At 24.3% G+C, this 18,197-nt stretch overlaps 1 protein-coding gene across 41 annotated transcripts in view; it reads right to left on the bottom strand.

Annotated features, from left to right (window-relative positions):
* LOC129916634 (calcium-activated potassium channel slowpoke) overlaps positions 1-18,197 on the bottom strand; it is a 133,911-nt gene that overhangs the window by 16,341 nt on the left and 99,373 nt on the right. For 9 of the 41 annotated variants that reach the window (XR_008772518.1, XM_055996694.1, XM_055996693.1 and 6 more), the window contains exons 13-17: positions 10,766-10,924; positions 10,591-10,667; positions 6,744-6,815; positions 4,995-5,045; positions 2,434-2,454 (exon numbers count right to left, since the gene is read on the bottom strand). Coding sequence is in view for 40 of the 41 variants with exons in the window: in XM_055996694.1 (XP_055852669.1) it covers positions 2,434-2,454; positions 4,995-5,045; positions 6,744-6,815; positions 10,591-10,667; positions 10,766-10,924 (380 nt within the window). In the remaining variant the exon portion in view is untranslated. Of the gene's footprint in view, positions 1-2,433; positions 2,455-4,994; positions 5,046-6,743; positions 6,816-10,097; positions 10,134-10,590; positions 10,668-10,765; positions 10,925-15,212; positions 15,326-18,197 lie in introns of all 41 variants that reach the window. The other 32 variants (XM_055996724.1, XM_055996704.1, XM_055996713.1 and 29 more) reach the window with 10 other exon arrangements.

Here is an 18,197-nt window from a genome sequence, read left to right as displayed (position 1 = left end):
TCTCTATTTTCATTAATATTTTTCCTGGTTATACTGATTTTGGTAATTCTTTATAAAGGAGCAGGCTATTTTATTTGTTTTAATTTAAAGAGGAACCAAAACTAGATAATATTTATTTAAGAGCAGAGATTCAACAACGAAAGTCAAACTTTATAAAAACCAAACTAAAAATGGATGGCCTTTTCTAGGTTTTGAACCCCATTAACTTCGCACAAAGAAATAATTTAATTTAAATGCTAGTCTTTCCATATTTGAAAGTTTACTCAAGGAATTGTTATTGTCAACAAGTTTTTGATATATGTAATTTAATTTATAAAACTAATTTACAAAATTAAAAAAAAAATTGAAAAAAAGAGGTTAACGTATTTTTAATTAATTTTCTATACACGCAAGCTGGTAACTTTTATTATATATATGGATTTACAGACATACAGAAAATGATAGAGAATCATTTATTGTTCAAGCATTTCTTTTTCAAAAGGTGAATTTGAACTTGGTTTCCAAAATGGTAAATTTAAATTGCAAAATTGTTAATTTAACTTGCAAAGAGGGTTAATTTAACTTGGGAGAGTGTGGACTCAATGAACGTGTAAAGCCAGAGAACTCTTTCGTTCAAGAAATGCATTAAAAACTTTGAAAGTTTGAAATGGTTTATTAAAGCGAGTGTTGAGTTACGATAACAATAAGAACCAATGTTGGATAATATCGTAAAAATCAATTATTATTTATTTATTTTGGGTATGTAGATGTGCTATTTTTTATAAGAAAATATATTATTGAGGCTTTGTTAAGACGACGAGAGAAAATATATTCATAATTCAATCAGAAAAAATTGATAAATAAAAATCTTTTAATTAATTTTTTCTTTGTACTCCGTTGTTTCATGTTCTAGTTTATTTCTCCCTAAACATTTTATCAAGAAGCTAAAAAGTCGTTAATTAATTATAAAATTTATTCTGGCCAACTAACCTTCTTACTTTATAGGAAGTAAAAACCGATTTTTTGTTTTTAAATCGAACGAAATTGATAGAAATCAATGTAAGTATATAAGACAAACATTTAACTTAAAAAAATTATCAGGGAAGGAATGATTTTTTTATTAAAGGAATATTCGAATAATACGTGTTTGTATTAAAAAAAAAAAAATATTTATTTGTGGATATCAAAGCATGTTTTTTTTTCTAAATATTTAACTTGCACATAACCTTGTTATATAAATTTTTATTACTTGAAAATCAAACTACTTATTATTTCAACAAAACATGCATTTCTAAAACTTGCCCTAAGAAATTCATACCGTGCATTCTATTTAGTTATCTACACTTAACTATTTTTTTAATAGGAATTATATTTTTATTTAGTGCACAAATGCTTAAAAAAAAGATTGAGGAAATTAAAACAAAAAGAAGGAAATTTAAGCGAAAAAAGATGTTGAGTAGGTTTATCTAATTGAGTGCAAAATTTGAGTTAAAAGCGTGTTTTTTTGTGTGTTTATTTTTTTGCTGCAGTTTTGTTTAAATATATAAGAAAATAGAAGAAAAGGATTGTTTTGTGGTAGCATGAGTATTTATAATATTTATCATTTTCTACATCAAAAAAATCGCATTCAAAAAATGAATGTCCTCGCTTTTGAGTAATTTTTTATTTTTATACTTGGGTACTTATTTTTTTTTTTTGGTTTTGTATTAGCAGAAACTTAGCGCATCCTTAATAAATGATTTAAACTACTACATCTAATTAAAAAAAAAAAACTTGTAATATTCCAAAACTTCTACATTTAGCTTTTTTATTTTTTAGCTCTAGTGTTTCAGATTAGATGTTTCTTTTTTTTCTAGAATGCTTTGTTTTTTTTTTTAAGGTTTCTTTGACAATAAAAATATGTTTACAACGTGAATATATACGCATTTTTTTTGTGATTTTGTGACAGTGCGTTGCAGTTTCATTGTTCATTTTTTGTTATTTTAATATATAAGTAGGTACTGTTGCTTGATTTCAAATTTATCGATATAATTATAATTAGATCGCAGTGAAATGTGTTTATTTTTTTTTTTTAATTTAGTATTTATTTTAAATAAAATACATCAAATTTATGAAATATTTTGGGCATTTTTTTTGGAAGTTAAGAAATTTCATTCTCATTCATAACTACCTTCAAGTTCAAAAATTAAGATTGCAAATTACATATACCCAAAACATTATTTTCATAAATATATTTTGTTGTTCATTCTAATAATATGCTAACAACAAAACTAAGAAAAATAGTTTAAAAAAAACTCGAAATAAAAAAAAAATTTTTTTAAATTAATATGAAAATTAAAACTTATATTTCTTAAATATTTATTCTTTACATAAATTTAATTTATTTTTTGTATAATTATAGAAAATTAAAAAAAAAATATAACAAACTTGAAAACAATATTTCTGATAACTTACTTGTCAGAGAGTATTCATCATCTATGTTATCCATTTTATGGGGGTTTTTTTAATTGTTGTTTTAACAATGTTTTTTTTTACATATGCATATGTTTAGGAATGGTATTTTTTTTCGGAATATTGCCATTTTTTATTTTATACATATATATATAATTTTTTTATATGTATAATTAAACCGGTTGATTTTTTTTTATATATTTATATATATATTTTTTTTGTGTTGGGGACAAAAATAGTAAGTTTGTTGTGAATGGGTTGAAAAAAGAAAAATTTTGTTTAATAAATAGGTATAGTAAAATATTGGTATAGGAAAGTTTAGTATTTAAATGTTAAGTTGAATTTGGTTAGTTATGATGCAATTTATATCCAATGATCAAATTAAAATATAAAAAAATATAAATTTGTGTTTATTTGAATTAGGTAAATGTTTTTTCTTATTTAAAATAAAAAATAAAATAAATAAATGTGAATTATATAAGAAATTAAGAAAATATAAATACAAATGACACTCTCAAATATGTATATATACAAAACACTCATTCCAAGAAATTTTTATCTAAACTTACAAAGACGACATAATAAAATAATACTACGATAAAAAGAAAATAATTAATTTTATTAAGATATACAAACGAGAAATAATTTGTACGGATTTGATAATTCCTACGACACTTTAATATTTACTTTTGAATACAAAAAAAAAAATAAATAAATTGCTTTCTTAAGTCAAATTAGGTGTGAAAAAAACACAGTTACTATCTGAAGATGAAATAGGTTTTAAGACAAATTTATTCACATAATTATAGTTTCGTAAAACTAACTTCATTTATTTTTTGTAGAAGGAATAAGGCAGGACAAGAAAATTTTTTTCTTTTTCCTTAACAAACTAAAAAAAAGGGATGTTAAAGCATTTATACTCCATCAAAATAAATATTAAATTTCTGGAAAAAAAGGAGCCTTTATAATTTTTTTTTCAAATAAATAAAATATTGATCCGTTTTCAAAAAAAGGCAACAAATTATGTTTTTTTAGAAAATTTTCCTTAACTTTGACAATGAGGTTAGCAGAACCTTTGTTGACAAAAACTTTTCTTGAAATCGGTTACTTCGTTTTTATTCAATTTTCGTTGCCATGATGTTAAAAGATTAAGTATCTTATTTTTTTTTTTATATTTTCAATATCTTTATATAATCTACGCATAAAAGTAAGCTTTTTAGTAAAACCATCAAAAATGTCAGTTTTCCTCTTTTTTTAAAATAGTTTTTCTTAAATTTATTACAATATTTTAATTTCCAATTTTTTAAAAGAATTCATATCACTCTATTAAAATTTTCAAATTCGGCTTGCTTTTCAAGTTAAAGACAAAAGCTTTTAAGAAAAGTATATCTCTTCCACAAACTACACTAACAAAATATAAAACTTTGAGAAATCAAAAGAATTTTTTTTCGAGTAAGAAAAGAGAAAAAAAAAACAATTTTTTAAAAATGTAAAAATGAATTGGACTTAAACACCTAAAGTGGCCCAGAAAAGTTATTCTAGTGTTTCGCACTTATTTATTCAGCTTTCAGGTACCGGTTCCTCTGCTCAGATTGGTCATTCATTACTCAACATATAGCTCGAATGCTTGGAAACACAACGATAAAAACTTTGAAAAATCATTTCTCGAAAACTTTTATTATCCATTCAAAATTCGTTAGAAAAAAAATCGGTATTCAATATCCATTTTGGCTGTAAACTAGTGTGAACTCATACATTTTTTGTAGTTTTTTTTGTCAAAAACAGATCGCGCTAGAAGGAAAAAAAAGTGTTTTACTTTTGTAAATTTCCCACTTTTTGCAAAAAGTGGAAATTGTAGAGGTAAATTTTTGAACTCAACAGAATTCTTATTTCCTTTTTGCAACTTTGAGTTAGAAGTAGAGTGGTAAGTAGAATACAAAAATTGCAGAGTAAATAGGGCTTTATTGACTGAATATCAAAACTATGCATTATGTGAATAAAAAAAGACTTAAAAAATATGAAATTTATATTTGATGATAATTTTTTTAAAATAAAATAACACAATTACTTATAACACAGAAATATATAAAACTTTTTAATAAATATATATATCATATATGTAAAAAAAAAACATTTACTAAAAAATAAAATTTATAATAAAATAGGCACATAAGATATTAATTTGTTGTTTGTAGTGAGACATCAGACAGACTTTAAAGAATTTAATCACTCACAACATCACGTACACACCGAAATAAATGAAATAATTAGATACAATTATAAAAAAAAAATTAAAAAAGAAAAACAATACAATTAAATGAATAAAATATGTTTTAGGAAAATATGGAAAAAAAAAGAAAAATTAATGAATTTAGAATAATTAAATAAAAGACACCAGTTAATTTAAATTTTACATAATAAATGAATGAATAAATAAACTACGAGACTTATATGAACAAAAAATCATTCAAATTTAACAAATTTTTTTTTGTTAAATTTTTATTAGAATTTTTAAGTTTTTTTTTTTTTTTTGTTAATTGTCAAATTATTGTTTGTATACGTACTTGCACGTCCTACCATTTGTACGGCACGGACGCCTTTCCTGAAGGTTGCCACTGTGGTCATAGAAACAAATTTATAGGATTGTGAAAAAGGTAAATGAGGAATATGGCAAAATTATAATAAACATAAAACACTTAAAATGAAAATAGTGAAATAAGGGAATTTTTTTTTCTTTAAATAATAATTATACTAAAACTAAGGTTTATTAATATATAATATTTATAATTTACAATAAACGAACAACTAATTTTTTTTTCTTCGTTTTTAGGTATACTAAATACATTTCTTGTTGTTGTTTAAGATTCTGCTAATATATTATGGACCTGCCTAGTTTGTTTTTTTTTTTCTTTTTTTTTATTAAATATATGTAACAATATTATATACAATTAATTGTTTCACAAAAAAAAAAAAAAAACTATGTGTATTGTTACACTGCATACCCTGGGTCAAAATTTCACTGCAAACTTCATTCAACACTGTTATAGATCATCTATATACTAAGTAGATTGGTTAAAAAAGCCACACACACTCCAAAAGTTGTGTTTATTGTTTATATATAAATGTGTTTAATTATTTTTGTTTAATTCAAGGCAACACACTTGGGGTAACGAAGCTGGCGAAATAATTGTATGTATCTGGTTTACTCTGTATATTTCTCACACTTATTTTTTTTTTATGTAAATTATAAATTATTATTACCACACATTATAAAGGATGAAAACTGAAATTAAAAAAAAAATCCTTCATATCTTTAAAAATGAAAAAATTGTTATTATTGTCAATTTTTTTTTAAAGACAGTTTTCATCCTTTCTTTACCAAATCATTCATATAATTAAGTGCATTTATTTTTTAGATACTATAAAACAGCGTTTTTGTAATTAAAGCATAGCGCAAGTTTTATAAAGCATTTTTCAAGTAAAGCTTTACCTAAGTAGATGTATTTAGCATGTAAGTAATTATACTCAAATTCGAATAAGATGAATTTTGTAGTGTCCCATTTCAAAATCCTATTTAATTAATTTTTTTTTTTGCAGTACAAAAACCAAAACCAAACATGAGGAGTCAAAATTAAAAATCATAAAAATCAAATTAGAAACCAAAATATCTCAAAAAATTATTAATCTCTCACTGCTTCGATTAGAAAAAAAAAAAAAAAATGCAAAAAAAATATATAATTGATTGTGTTTTAAAACGATTGTTGTATTTATTAATTATAAACATTATAATGATTAAAATCAGAGTTCTTACAAAGCTTGCATTAGAAATGGTTTCGAACAAAAAAATTAGAAATGTAGAGAAGAAAAGGCATTAGCAGAAAATGAAAACGTATAGGTACAAAAAGTTTTTTTTTTTAAGTTTTTTTAGCAAACTGTTATGAAATCATCTGTTGAGTAACTTTAAAAATTTATATTTTTTTTACATCAGTGAAGTTATTTTGGAAATTTAAAAAAATTGAATTTCGATAAAAAAAAAGAAATTTTTTATTTATTTTTTGAATTAATTCAAATTATTAATTTATTAAAATTTGGCTGTCATTATAAAGTTTATTTGAAATAAAAAAAAAAATTAACAAGAAATTAATATTTAATGAGATTTGCGAAATTATGAGTATATAGCATCAAAAAAATGCTACATAAATCATCAATAAGATAGGAAGTCATTATAAACAGCTATATAATAATAGCACATTGTTTATATGAAAAAAAAAAAACAAAAAAATTTGTATGAATTTTGCAAAAAATATTCGTACCATCAAATTGATTAATGGCTGTGTTAAGACCTTGATTAACCATTCCAGTCTGCATCATAATCATGCCCACATCTGAAAATCGCACAATTAAATACATAGAAAGAAGAAAAAAAAATGAAAAACAAAAATCAAAATTAAACAAAAAACAAAAAAACGACACAAACATACACTTTTGGATATATTGCTTCTTTTGGAATTTAAATCCTTAGCAGGCTCTTTTTGTCATTTATAATTTTTTATATATATAAATGTAAACCAAAGCAGTTAATTTTTTTTAAATATATTTTAATATAATATTTATGTATGTACAAAAGCTTATTCTTTTTATATTTAAGCTAATGTGTTGGTAATGGTAATTCTACATTTTGCATCCGGATTGCAAACATCGATTTTAAAGCTCCTTGCTTCCTTACAGCGAATTTGTGTTTTTAAAATTTTTAATTTTTATTTTTAAGAATTTGTATGAAATTCAAATTTAATTTGCTAATACAATACAATTTTCATCTTCATTCTTACATTTATGTTGCATCGAACATTTCCCTCCCGACTCTTACAAAATCGCTTTTTACCCCATTTAATTTCATTTAATCTGCAAATTTATTGCTTTTAAACAAATAAATCGGTGATTGAAATAAAATTATTTTTACAGGGGGATTAAAATCCCTATATTTGTCACGACGCAAAATTCCATTTGAATATTATAAAAATATTATTTGGGTTGTTTACAGAAAAAAAACCGATTCAAACGGACGAGGCGTTTGAATAATATTGTATTTGCTATTCATTTTTGTTAACAATGAAATATCATTATTTTAACGAAGAAGTACAAATAGTAGTAGAAGCAGTAAGTCAAATCGTAAATTTTGCAGTGATACTTTTTGTGTCTATTCCTTTTCGAAATCTTAAGTAAATATCAACTGAGTAAAGAAATTGGATAAATTTGTGTATGTGAATTTAAATATGGTTTAAAATATAAGTGTTCTTACCATTATTTTATGAACCTTTAACTTAAAAAACTTTAACTTTTACCAACATAATTTACTTCGGTTTAAAACTTAAAACCCATTAAGATAGCTCAAGACAATATTTTTTTGTATATTTTTGTCAACTTTATGTAAATTTTAATTTAAGAAAAAATTACTTTAAATAAAATTAATAAAATTCTAATAACTTGAATTTTCTTGCAGTTTTTAAGTCACAATTGTGTACGGATTCATAAACTATTGTAGACTTTTGAGTTATGGATTTATGACGCTTAATTGTTTTGTGTTATAAATCAGAAGTTGAATTCTATTGGTAACCAAAAACCCAGATTTATTACCATTTTTAAACAATTTTAATTTTTCATAATTTGGGCAACTATAAAAATTACATTTTCCCACTTCTTCCAGCAGTTCAAATGATTTTTGTATTGTCTCTGGTGATTGTATTAATATTTAATTATATAATTTTTGTGATGATGATTTTATGAATTTCGCAGCAAAAGCTTTCATATATGTATTGTAAAAAAAACACAGCTTAAAATTTATTATCATTGCTCCATTTTTGTTTGATTTTTTAAACAAAAAAAACATATTTACAAAAACCAAAGAAGATCTTACAAAAAAACACCCAGGGTATATCAGTAGTGCACCTAACAATGCGAACACAAATTAACCTCAAATATTTATAATTAAAATTTCATAAAAAAAACTACACTAATTTTGTTTTCATTTTTCTTTCTAAATACAATAATATTTTTTTTATGATACATAAACTCCTTTTCATGTTGCAACAAATAAATCCTAAAAAAAATGTGATGGGTTATAATATTATTATAACAGCTTTTAACGTTATTACATTTTGGTGCAATACATGCACTTATCGTATATAATATATATATATTAAAGGTGCAACAAAATCATTTATAAAATTTGTCGAATATTTACTCATATTCTCAGGCAAATATTTTGTCATATAATTTTTTTTCTCTCAATTATGGATCTAAATTTTTCTAAAGGAAGATCTACAGTGGACCATTTTATTAATTATTATTATTTTTTTTTTGTTGTTAGTTAATCCACTCTCTTAATCACTTCAAAAGTGGTGCGCACTTTATTACTCATAAATTAAACATAAACAATTTTAACAAATGGACGAAAATGAAATAAATAAAAACAAAAACAAACAACCGAAAACATATTTATGTTGATTTGATAGTTTCTTTTGGTCATAGTAACTTCGTTTTGAAAAATTAAAGACAATATTTTTTTTTTTAAATATGAAATTGAGAGATAAGTTTATAAAGAAATCTGCAGGCTTTTATTAAAGAAAGAAAACAAAAAAAAAAAAAAAACAGTCTCTCATATTACAGTTAAGGGAAAAGTTTAAAGCATATTTTTGTGTTTTGCAAAAATGGGGTTCCCTTAGAATTAAAAAAAAATTAAAAATTAAAAACCAAAATAAATATAATAAAAAGTGAAATTAAGTTTATAGATCATTCGAAAATATTTAGAACTAAAATTATGTGTTTATTTTATATATTAAAAAATATATATATATATTTATTTAAAATTTCACTTCAAGAAAAAGGGGTTTGAGATTTGTATTTATTAAAGTTTTATGGGATGCAGATATTCGCACAAACATATATACAAATTGAAAATAAGCCTTTAGATATATTTATTTAATTTAATTAAAAAAAAAAAACCAACGAATCTATGTTTTCAATATTATTTTAAGTTTTGAGCTGATGTAAAGGTTTTCAAAAAATTAGGAAAACAAATGTGAAAAAGGAAAACCAAACTTTTTTTTAGAGGGGGAAACATTTTAAGGTAGGTATTTAACATTTTATTGACAAAAATGTGGATATGTTAAAAATTGAATAAGAAACAAAATCAAAATTTTGTAAATAAGTGTTTTAATATATTTTCAAAAAAATTGTTTTCTACTTTTAAAAATATTATTTTTAATATTTGAACAAAATGATGAACACAACAAATTCGATATGGAACTAAGGAAATTTATTTACAAAATGTATTGTTTAATTTTATTTGATAAAAAAAATGTTTAGAGTTAAAGTAAAACTACACAAACGAAATTAATATTTTTTTAAAAATATATTAATCACTTGGGAGATTAAACAAAAAACAAATAAAACTGAATAATCCAATTTCATAGTTCTAATGTAACAAAATTTTGAAAAATAAAATTTTTAACCTTATAATTTTTTTTTTTGTTTTTTTTTTTTGTTTGTTTCTTTGTTTGGGACGAGGGGAACAAAATTCAAACAGAAAACAAAACTTTGAAAATGTTTAGTTTTTTTTTTTTATTTTTGTTTATAGTTTTTTTTTTTCATTTATGTGTTTTCTTTACCTAAGTCACCAAATTTGTTCCTTGGTTGTACTGTCACTGTTTGAAAAATATTTGTTCATATTTTTTTTTTCAAAAAAATCATTTGATTTTTTGTTTTATTATTATTTTTTTTTTGTTTGATTTGTTTGAAACGTTTTGAGTAGAATGATGCACCAACGCGTCATTTTGAATTAAGAAGAAAATAATATCATTATAGATTATATTTTGTTTGTTATAATATAATATTAAATAATTATAATAATTTTAAAATATAAATATACATAATATTGATGACCTGACTCCTAAAATCTCTTAAAATTAACTTTTTTCAAAAGTTGTTTTGCTTTAAAAAATATATATTTTTTTTAATTGTTCTTATGTTTTTTTTTTTATATATAAAATTTCTAATAATAATAGATAAAATATTTTATAAATAATATGTATAAAAGTAAAAAGACAAGATAATACAAAATAAAAAAATAAATAAATAAGTAGTAATTTTTACGATACTTACAGTTTTTACATTTACACTTTTTAATTAGGGTTTCGTCTTTTATGTCTTCATGACAAGCTTTGCAGTAAAACCAAGCTCTATTTTAAATAAATAAATGCATTTGGGTTAAAAGATCTTAACTTATATAATCATGTATTCAAAAATATGTTTTTTAGTAAGATTTAACAAAATTTACCTTTTCACTTCATCGGCACTCTGTGCGATGAAAAATCCTTGTGTATTCGCTTGGATTTTTGCACCACGAGGATTTATAGATATTTTACTATCCGCTCCTTCTTCAGCACCTTTGATTTCGATTGCTAGTAGCAAGAGTTTCAGTTTTGTAAAGCAGAGCCTATAATTGTAAATTTGTGTTGAGTATTTTTTTTCATATATTTTAAATAAATTATATTAAAAAAATGAAATAATTTTTATTTTTGTAAAAAAAAACTAAATTGCGACGCTATTTGTTTTTCAAATGACATTTTTTAAATTTGTAAGATTAAGTGAAAATTTAAAATCTTGGTAAAAGATCTACAACAAATTGAAAAGTTTTATTTTATTTATTTTTTAAAGTTTGTTTATATTTGAAATAATTTTTTAAGTATTATTACTTTTTATAAATGTTAATTAATGATTTTTTTAAAAATAACATCGCAATATTAGTGAATACATTAATTTGTATTCCTTATACTATATAAGTTTAAGCAACTATTTTTATGTTTTTTTAAATATATATAATATGTGAGAGTGTACAAATATAAGCTTTTATACAGAATCATGCAGTCAAAACATTGTTCTACAAAACATCACAAACTTTTTTTCTAATATAGTTATATACAAAGAAGAAAAATTATTATAATTAAGCCATACAAGATATAAATTATAGTGCTTAAAAAATAGTAAAGAAGATGTGATATATTGAAGGAAAATAAGCTTTATTTTTTAAATGCGCATTGCAGTAGATATAGAGAATAAAAAAAGTTATAAGAAATGGATATTATTTATTAATATTTTTATATTATTTTTAATATATTCACATGAAGTTTTTTTTTATGCGTGGAAATATTAACGTTTCTAATTTGCGAAGAATGATTTAAGAAAATGTTTATTTGCTTAGTTAAAAATTTATTTGTTTATTTGTGTTAAGATTGTATGATCCACATGGAGAAAAACATGCGATATTATAAAATCAACTTCTAGGCATTCACTTCGTTGTATAATACAGTCAGGCTTTTTGCTCAAAAATCCTTTGCAAAAAATGTTGTAGGTATCAAAGTAGGTATCGACAAATTTGGTATTTATACACATAGACAACACTTTTTAAAGAATTTCATTGTTTTTATAGTTATTTTCAATTATTATTTTTTAATTTGTCAAAGTTAAAACTAAACTGAAAGAATCCAAGATACCTGTGGCATATAAGAGAGAATAATAGATATACTTATAATCACTTCAAGTAAGAGTATTATTATTATTTATTGAGTTTTTACTAAAGATTATCAGCCTTGCTGATTTTGAAACTTTACCAGAGAAAATTTGTTTAAAGCTATGAAAGATTTCCGATATCAAACGCGAAATAAAACTCATAGTTAGGTACTACAAACTAAGCAGTCTTAATTTTTTTCTATCATAAAGTTACACAAAAAGTTTAAGTTTATTAAAAACGTCTAATAACTTTTTCAAAATTATAAAATGGTTTTACTTATAATCCAACCATAAGTACGAGTTTCTAATATCTATAAACAAAACTAGCTAATTTATAGTTTTTGCAGACTCATATTAAGCTTCAATTTATATTCTACATTTTTTATGAATGCTAATTTTGAGTCCCTGAAAGAATGGTTTCGGACAAAATTACGTAAAGTTTTCTGATAAATAACGCTATTTTGCCATCCGATTAGCAGAATTACCATAAAAACAGAGCAAATGCAAGAAAAACATTGAAAGAAAACTCATTTTCCATTAATTTTGTATGTTGTTTTTGTTTTTGAACAATTTCCGTTGAGTCAGAAAAAGCCACTTTATTGGGTGGAATATGTAGAAATGCGAGACTTTATCTTTCAGAAAAATTTCAGTTGAATTGCAAATAAGTTCCTGATAGGCTATCCAAGACTTTATCAAATGGATTTGAAACAGTCACTTAACCTTGTTTTTCAATTTATCTTAACTAGACAATGCTTCTTTAAATGGATTTTAAAGTCATTCAAAAATGTTAACCGCCATTTATTTTTTGTTGAAAATTGTGAAATTGTGGGAAAATGTTTAAAAGTGGAGTTATTTTAAATAGCCAGAATGTTATATGTATGTAATTTTTCAGTTTAAAAAAGAATTTAAAGGACAGGCTATCAATTAAATAAATCGAACTTCAAAAAGATCTATGAAATCCTCATCACTAACTCAAAAAAATTTTCAAAAAAAATAAATTTGTAATTTTAAACAATCTTTTAAGTCAGAGTGCAATGTAATATAATATAGGTAATAGATTTATAAATCATAACCAAAATTTATTTTTGGTGATCAAAGGCCAGCTTTCTTAAGCGCAATAGGAAGCCCATAATATCATCTTGCGAGCTAATAATAATAGCTGTGTTTTATTTTCCTCGGGATCCAGATCAGATCATTGTTTTTATTAACTTTACAACAAAAACAGTTTTGTTATTGTTTCGCTAATAAATTCAATGATCTGATCTGTATCACGAGGAAAATAAAACACAGTTAATATTGTTTAACAAGTTTTGAATTTTAAATTAAATTAACAAAACAGGAATAACACGGTGCCGGTGTAACACTCAAAATATACGCGGGCGGAGACCTATCACGTTTTGTAGAGCTAGTCGCACTGATTACGAAACGGTATTTAACAAATCTGGAGTTAGGGGTAAAAAACGGTTTCTTTGACCTTCACCCATTGAAAAAAATCTAGCTTCGTCAAATTTTTACCCATTGCAATTTTCTCAAAAACTAGAAGGCATAGAAACATATAGTTTTCACTGTCCGATAAGGAATCAATTAAGGCAGTTTTCTGTGTGAGTAATTTTTTTATTTAAATTCACAGTCTGGACAAAAATAGTATAAAATGAGTTTAAAAAATTTTTTGCACCTATTTTTAACTTTGAAATCGATTGTTTCAAAAACTATTGGTTATAATATATTGATTTAAAAATTAAAATTAAATGTATAATTTTGCCTGTCGGAAATGGTATTATTTATTACTGTAAGTGTTGCCGTTGTTTTTAAATATTTTTTTTTTATTTCGATAATTTTTTTTTAGAAAACTGCCCCTCCCACCTAAACAGGGGGAGATAGACCCCCCTCTCAAAGAAAAAAAATATTTGTATTGAACTCCTCTACAAAAACCCGTTATTAAATTCTGGCGTCCAAGTTATCCTACTACGTGCCAAAACAACATTTTTGTTCTATACCTAAAAGTTCTAATTTCTGTATCTGGGTTGAAATCTTAAAATTTTTTTTTCTAAGCCAATTTTAAACTTATTTTCATAAAAAATACCTCGTTTGATTTGGAAATAAATATTATTTTAGAATATATTATTAAAACAGCATGTTGTTGTGAAAATATATACTTTAATTTGATGTCGAAGTTGGGTAAATGACGAAAAAAATGGAGTTTTTGAACTTTGACAGCTTATAAATTCTAGGTGGTTTAACCAAGTTACATGTTTTATACATTGTTGAAAAGGTATATTTATCTCCTATAAGAAAAATCGAAAACGGGTAAAAATTTGACGAAGCTAGATTTTTTTCAATGGGTGAAGGTCAAAAAACCGTTTTTTACCCCTAACTCCAGATTTTGGGGTTGATAGGGACTTTTTAAATACCGTTTCGTAATCAGTGCGACTAGCTCTACAAAACGTGATAGGTCTCCGCCCGCGTATATTTTAAAACCTTATTTTTGTAACACCGTGTAATCAATAAAGTCCCTTTAAAAAGGACATCAACTTTTTTTTTAAACACAAACATTAGTAAAATGTAATATCGCTGTTCAAAATCTAATTTCATATAATACGCGAATTTCATTTATAAGATAATAGCAATTACCTACTGTAGGAAAAGTGTTCAGATACTAAAACTTAAGAAAATAGATGTTTTAAAATGACCTGATAAGAAACACTTCTTGCCTCTAACTGATTCTAATCTAATCTTTTAAAAAATTTGCCGATACCGTGTGCTGAATCAAAAAAAGTTGTTGTTTCTTGTAAAAGAGTTTTTGTTTTTGTTGAAAAATAAATCACACTCTATTGATTAGTCATGCAACTATTAAGTGATTGTACGGAGACACTTAATATTAATTTATAAATAAAATCAAACAAAAAAGTCTCTCTCTTCACAATGTTAAAAATGCAAAAATAATCTATATTATTATAAAGAAAAAATTAAGTTCTAATATAAAAAAATAATTATAATTTATACAAACAACAAACAAAACGTTTCTCATATTAATAAAATTGCATTCCATTGATTCAAGACAAAGGAATAGTATTCATAATGAGGATCTTGGTACAGTCATTAGTATTAATTATTAGAATTGGTAAAACAAAAAAAAAACATTACAAGAGTTGCTGTTATATATAGTATTTTTTTAATTTTTTTTCTTTTCACTACAAGTCGAATTAGGATCTTACTCGCTGGCTTGTGGGAATGTCATGCCGGTAAATGAAGGTGAAAGGGTTTCTGTATACATCTCACACCCTGTACCTTGAAGATAATCATTTTGCCAAGCCTGAGTATCTGGTGACTGTAAGATTAAAATGATTTTTTTGTTTTGGGTTGGATATTTTGACACAAAAATCGTTACAAGGTGCAAAGGAGTTCTGTTTTTTTTTTCTTAATTTATTTAATTTATTAAAAAAAATACTTATATTTGTGAAGAAAGTTCAAAGATTGCCTACTTAATATACAATTCACTCCATGTGCTTCGTTTATTTTCTTCGACAATGAAGAAAAAACAAACAGGTTGGATTGAAACAAAGTAAAATATTAAAGTTAGTTTATTTCTGAAATTTGAATCAGTTTCCTTGCTTTTATAATCACACTTCCACTTCCCTATCGATTCTTTTTTATTCAGCACTAAGCATTCATGAATCTTTTGCAAAACTTAAGTTTAATCAAAATAATAAAACCAACGCAAAGAAAAGCCACTATAGGTAAAAATAAAATAATACAAAAAATAATAAAATAACTAAAATCCGATTAAAAATAAAAATGGTTTTCTTTCTTTTTGAATTTTACAACACTAAAAAAAATTATTGCAGATCGCAACGCAATACGAAATAAACTCGGAACGTTCACAACATGAAAAGCCTCTTTTTTGTTTTCCTTTACTTATTTAATTTAGTTTTTGATTGAATGTGAAGTGTATATAGAATAGTTTATATAGTGTCAGTTGGGTAAAATACTGTATCCATTTTAAACTAAATACTTAAAAATAAAACTGTATGTGAGAAATAAAAAAACTCGGCAATATTATGAAGGCGGAAATTTTTGATATGTGTGTAAAAATGTACGAAAATGATTCTTAGAGTAGAAATAACTAAACAATAATTCAAAATGTATGCTTGTTCAAAATTAAACGGCTTTATAATAAGCAGTTGTACATTTAATTATGTTGTAGATTAAATTCGAATAATGTGGAGTAGGTGGGTAATGAGGGCCCCTGCCATAACTCTTTATAGGGCATAATACAAGAATATGAATTTTTATGGAAAATTATAGTATGTTTTGTTGCATATTTTACTCTAAGATTTGGTTTAGAAAAATGAACAATTAAAAACTTTTTATACGGTGTGAACATTTTAGATTCACTTTTCAAATAGATTTTGCTCAAATCGTTTGCGAAATCAGTATTGCTATCCTTGTAAATAAGCAAAATTACCACTATAGCAACCCAAAGCAACATTTGGTTGATAGAAGCAGCCAGAGATCCCAACCAAACATTGACCGTTTTAGAATATAAAACCCTAGTTAGTTATTTAGTTTTGGTACGTTTTTCTTTCGCGTTTCTTATTTTATTTGTCTCAGTCAAATCTTAGTGTTATAGGTTAAATTGAGCTCAAAACGATGTTCCCTTTGAAAAACTTCACACATTTTGTTAAAAAATATCGAAAAATTTGAAAAAAAATAATTTTTTCTTACTACACAACGTCGTTTCTAATTAGCTCTCAACTGCTGTAGGTATTCCAATATACTCGTATCATACTTTTAACTAAGCATCCAGTCCAAATTCGTAAGAAATTTATAATTCTATATACTTTTCTCGGGCAATAAGGCCCAAACGAGAAATTTTAATAAATACTTTTTGAGCTATGTCACATACAAATATTCATTCGATCGATTGTGTTAAATTTTTACACAAATAAAGTATACGCGGAAAAAAAGTTCGGCTCAAAGTTCTTTAAAGCTAAAAATCTGGGAGTATTTACAATAAAAACAAAGCTTATTTACAGGTTTTATTTGTTTAACTCTGTTAACATTACATTATTTGTAATAAATTTTTAAGCAACTCGTTTTTTTTTTAACAGCGGAATCAGAGACTTAAATCTTACTGCCAAATTTAATCTTACGTGAGAAAAAAAAAATGGTATTGCGTGTCCATTTTGACTGTAAACCAGTGTAATAAAAGAAAACAGACAAAAAATAAGCTGGCTTTAGACTTAATACTTATCTTTGGTTTTTTAGGGGATTAAATTCAAAAATTGCAAAATGTAATAAGTGTTAATGTTAAATTTGAAACAAAGTTTCGCTTCCATCGGAAAATTGTCGGCTATATACAAGAAAATATTTAATATGAATTCCTGAAACAGCTATTTGCTGGAGATACCAACTAATTGGGTTATTACAATGATATAGATCTAGAGGACTCTCCGTGTATCAAGTTCCAAGTACGGTTATACAACTTTTTGAGCACGAATAGGTACCTACACTCTTTCTCAGGCTACAACACTACTACGCAACTTAAAGTGTAAAATGGTCAACCTTTATTCCATTTTGAAAAAAACTTACATTAAAACAAATTTTAAAATTATTTTCAGACTTCAGCTTCAACACACTAATTTTCAACACTGAGATAGCCTGCAAATTTTTCCTTTTTTTATTTAAATTGGTGTTTTTTTTCAAAGATGAAACAACTTTGATTAAGGATGATTTATAACTAAAAACCACTTTAAACTAACGTCGTCGATCTACTTTAATTATAAAATTATCTACTTTAACGCAAAATTATTGTGAAAAATAGTAAGATTTAAGGTTTTCATTTATTTATAGTTGTTTTTTGTCTCAGTGATTGGTTTTTATGATATTTTACACATTCGTTTTTTAAATTTGTAATTACTGGTTAAATGCAGACTGCATTTCGAGAATGGGGAAAACATTTTTTGTTCAGCATTTTGTGCTCTTGATTTAACGCACGTTTCCGTCATCAAACCGGAAACCGTTTTTTTAAGTTACCTATAGCTGTAGAGTAGATATTTAATTTTTGGAACTTAATTAGTTTTTAATGCATTTATTGATTCTTAAAAAAATATTCATTTGTTTAAATATATATTTTTATTTATAAATTCATGTAGGTAGCTTAAACCTTTAAAAGGAAAAGCCGTTACATGAACATATAA

Source organism: Episyrphus balteatus, chromosome 3 (assembly GCF_945859705.1).
Source record: "Episyrphus balteatus chromosome 3, idEpiBalt1.1, whole genome shotgun sequence".
In the NCBI taxonomy this organism is placed as follows: Eukaryota; Metazoa; Arthropoda; class Insecta; order Diptera; family Syrphidae; genus Episyrphus; species Episyrphus balteatus.
This window is presented reverse-complemented; position numbering and strand designations above follow the sequence as displayed.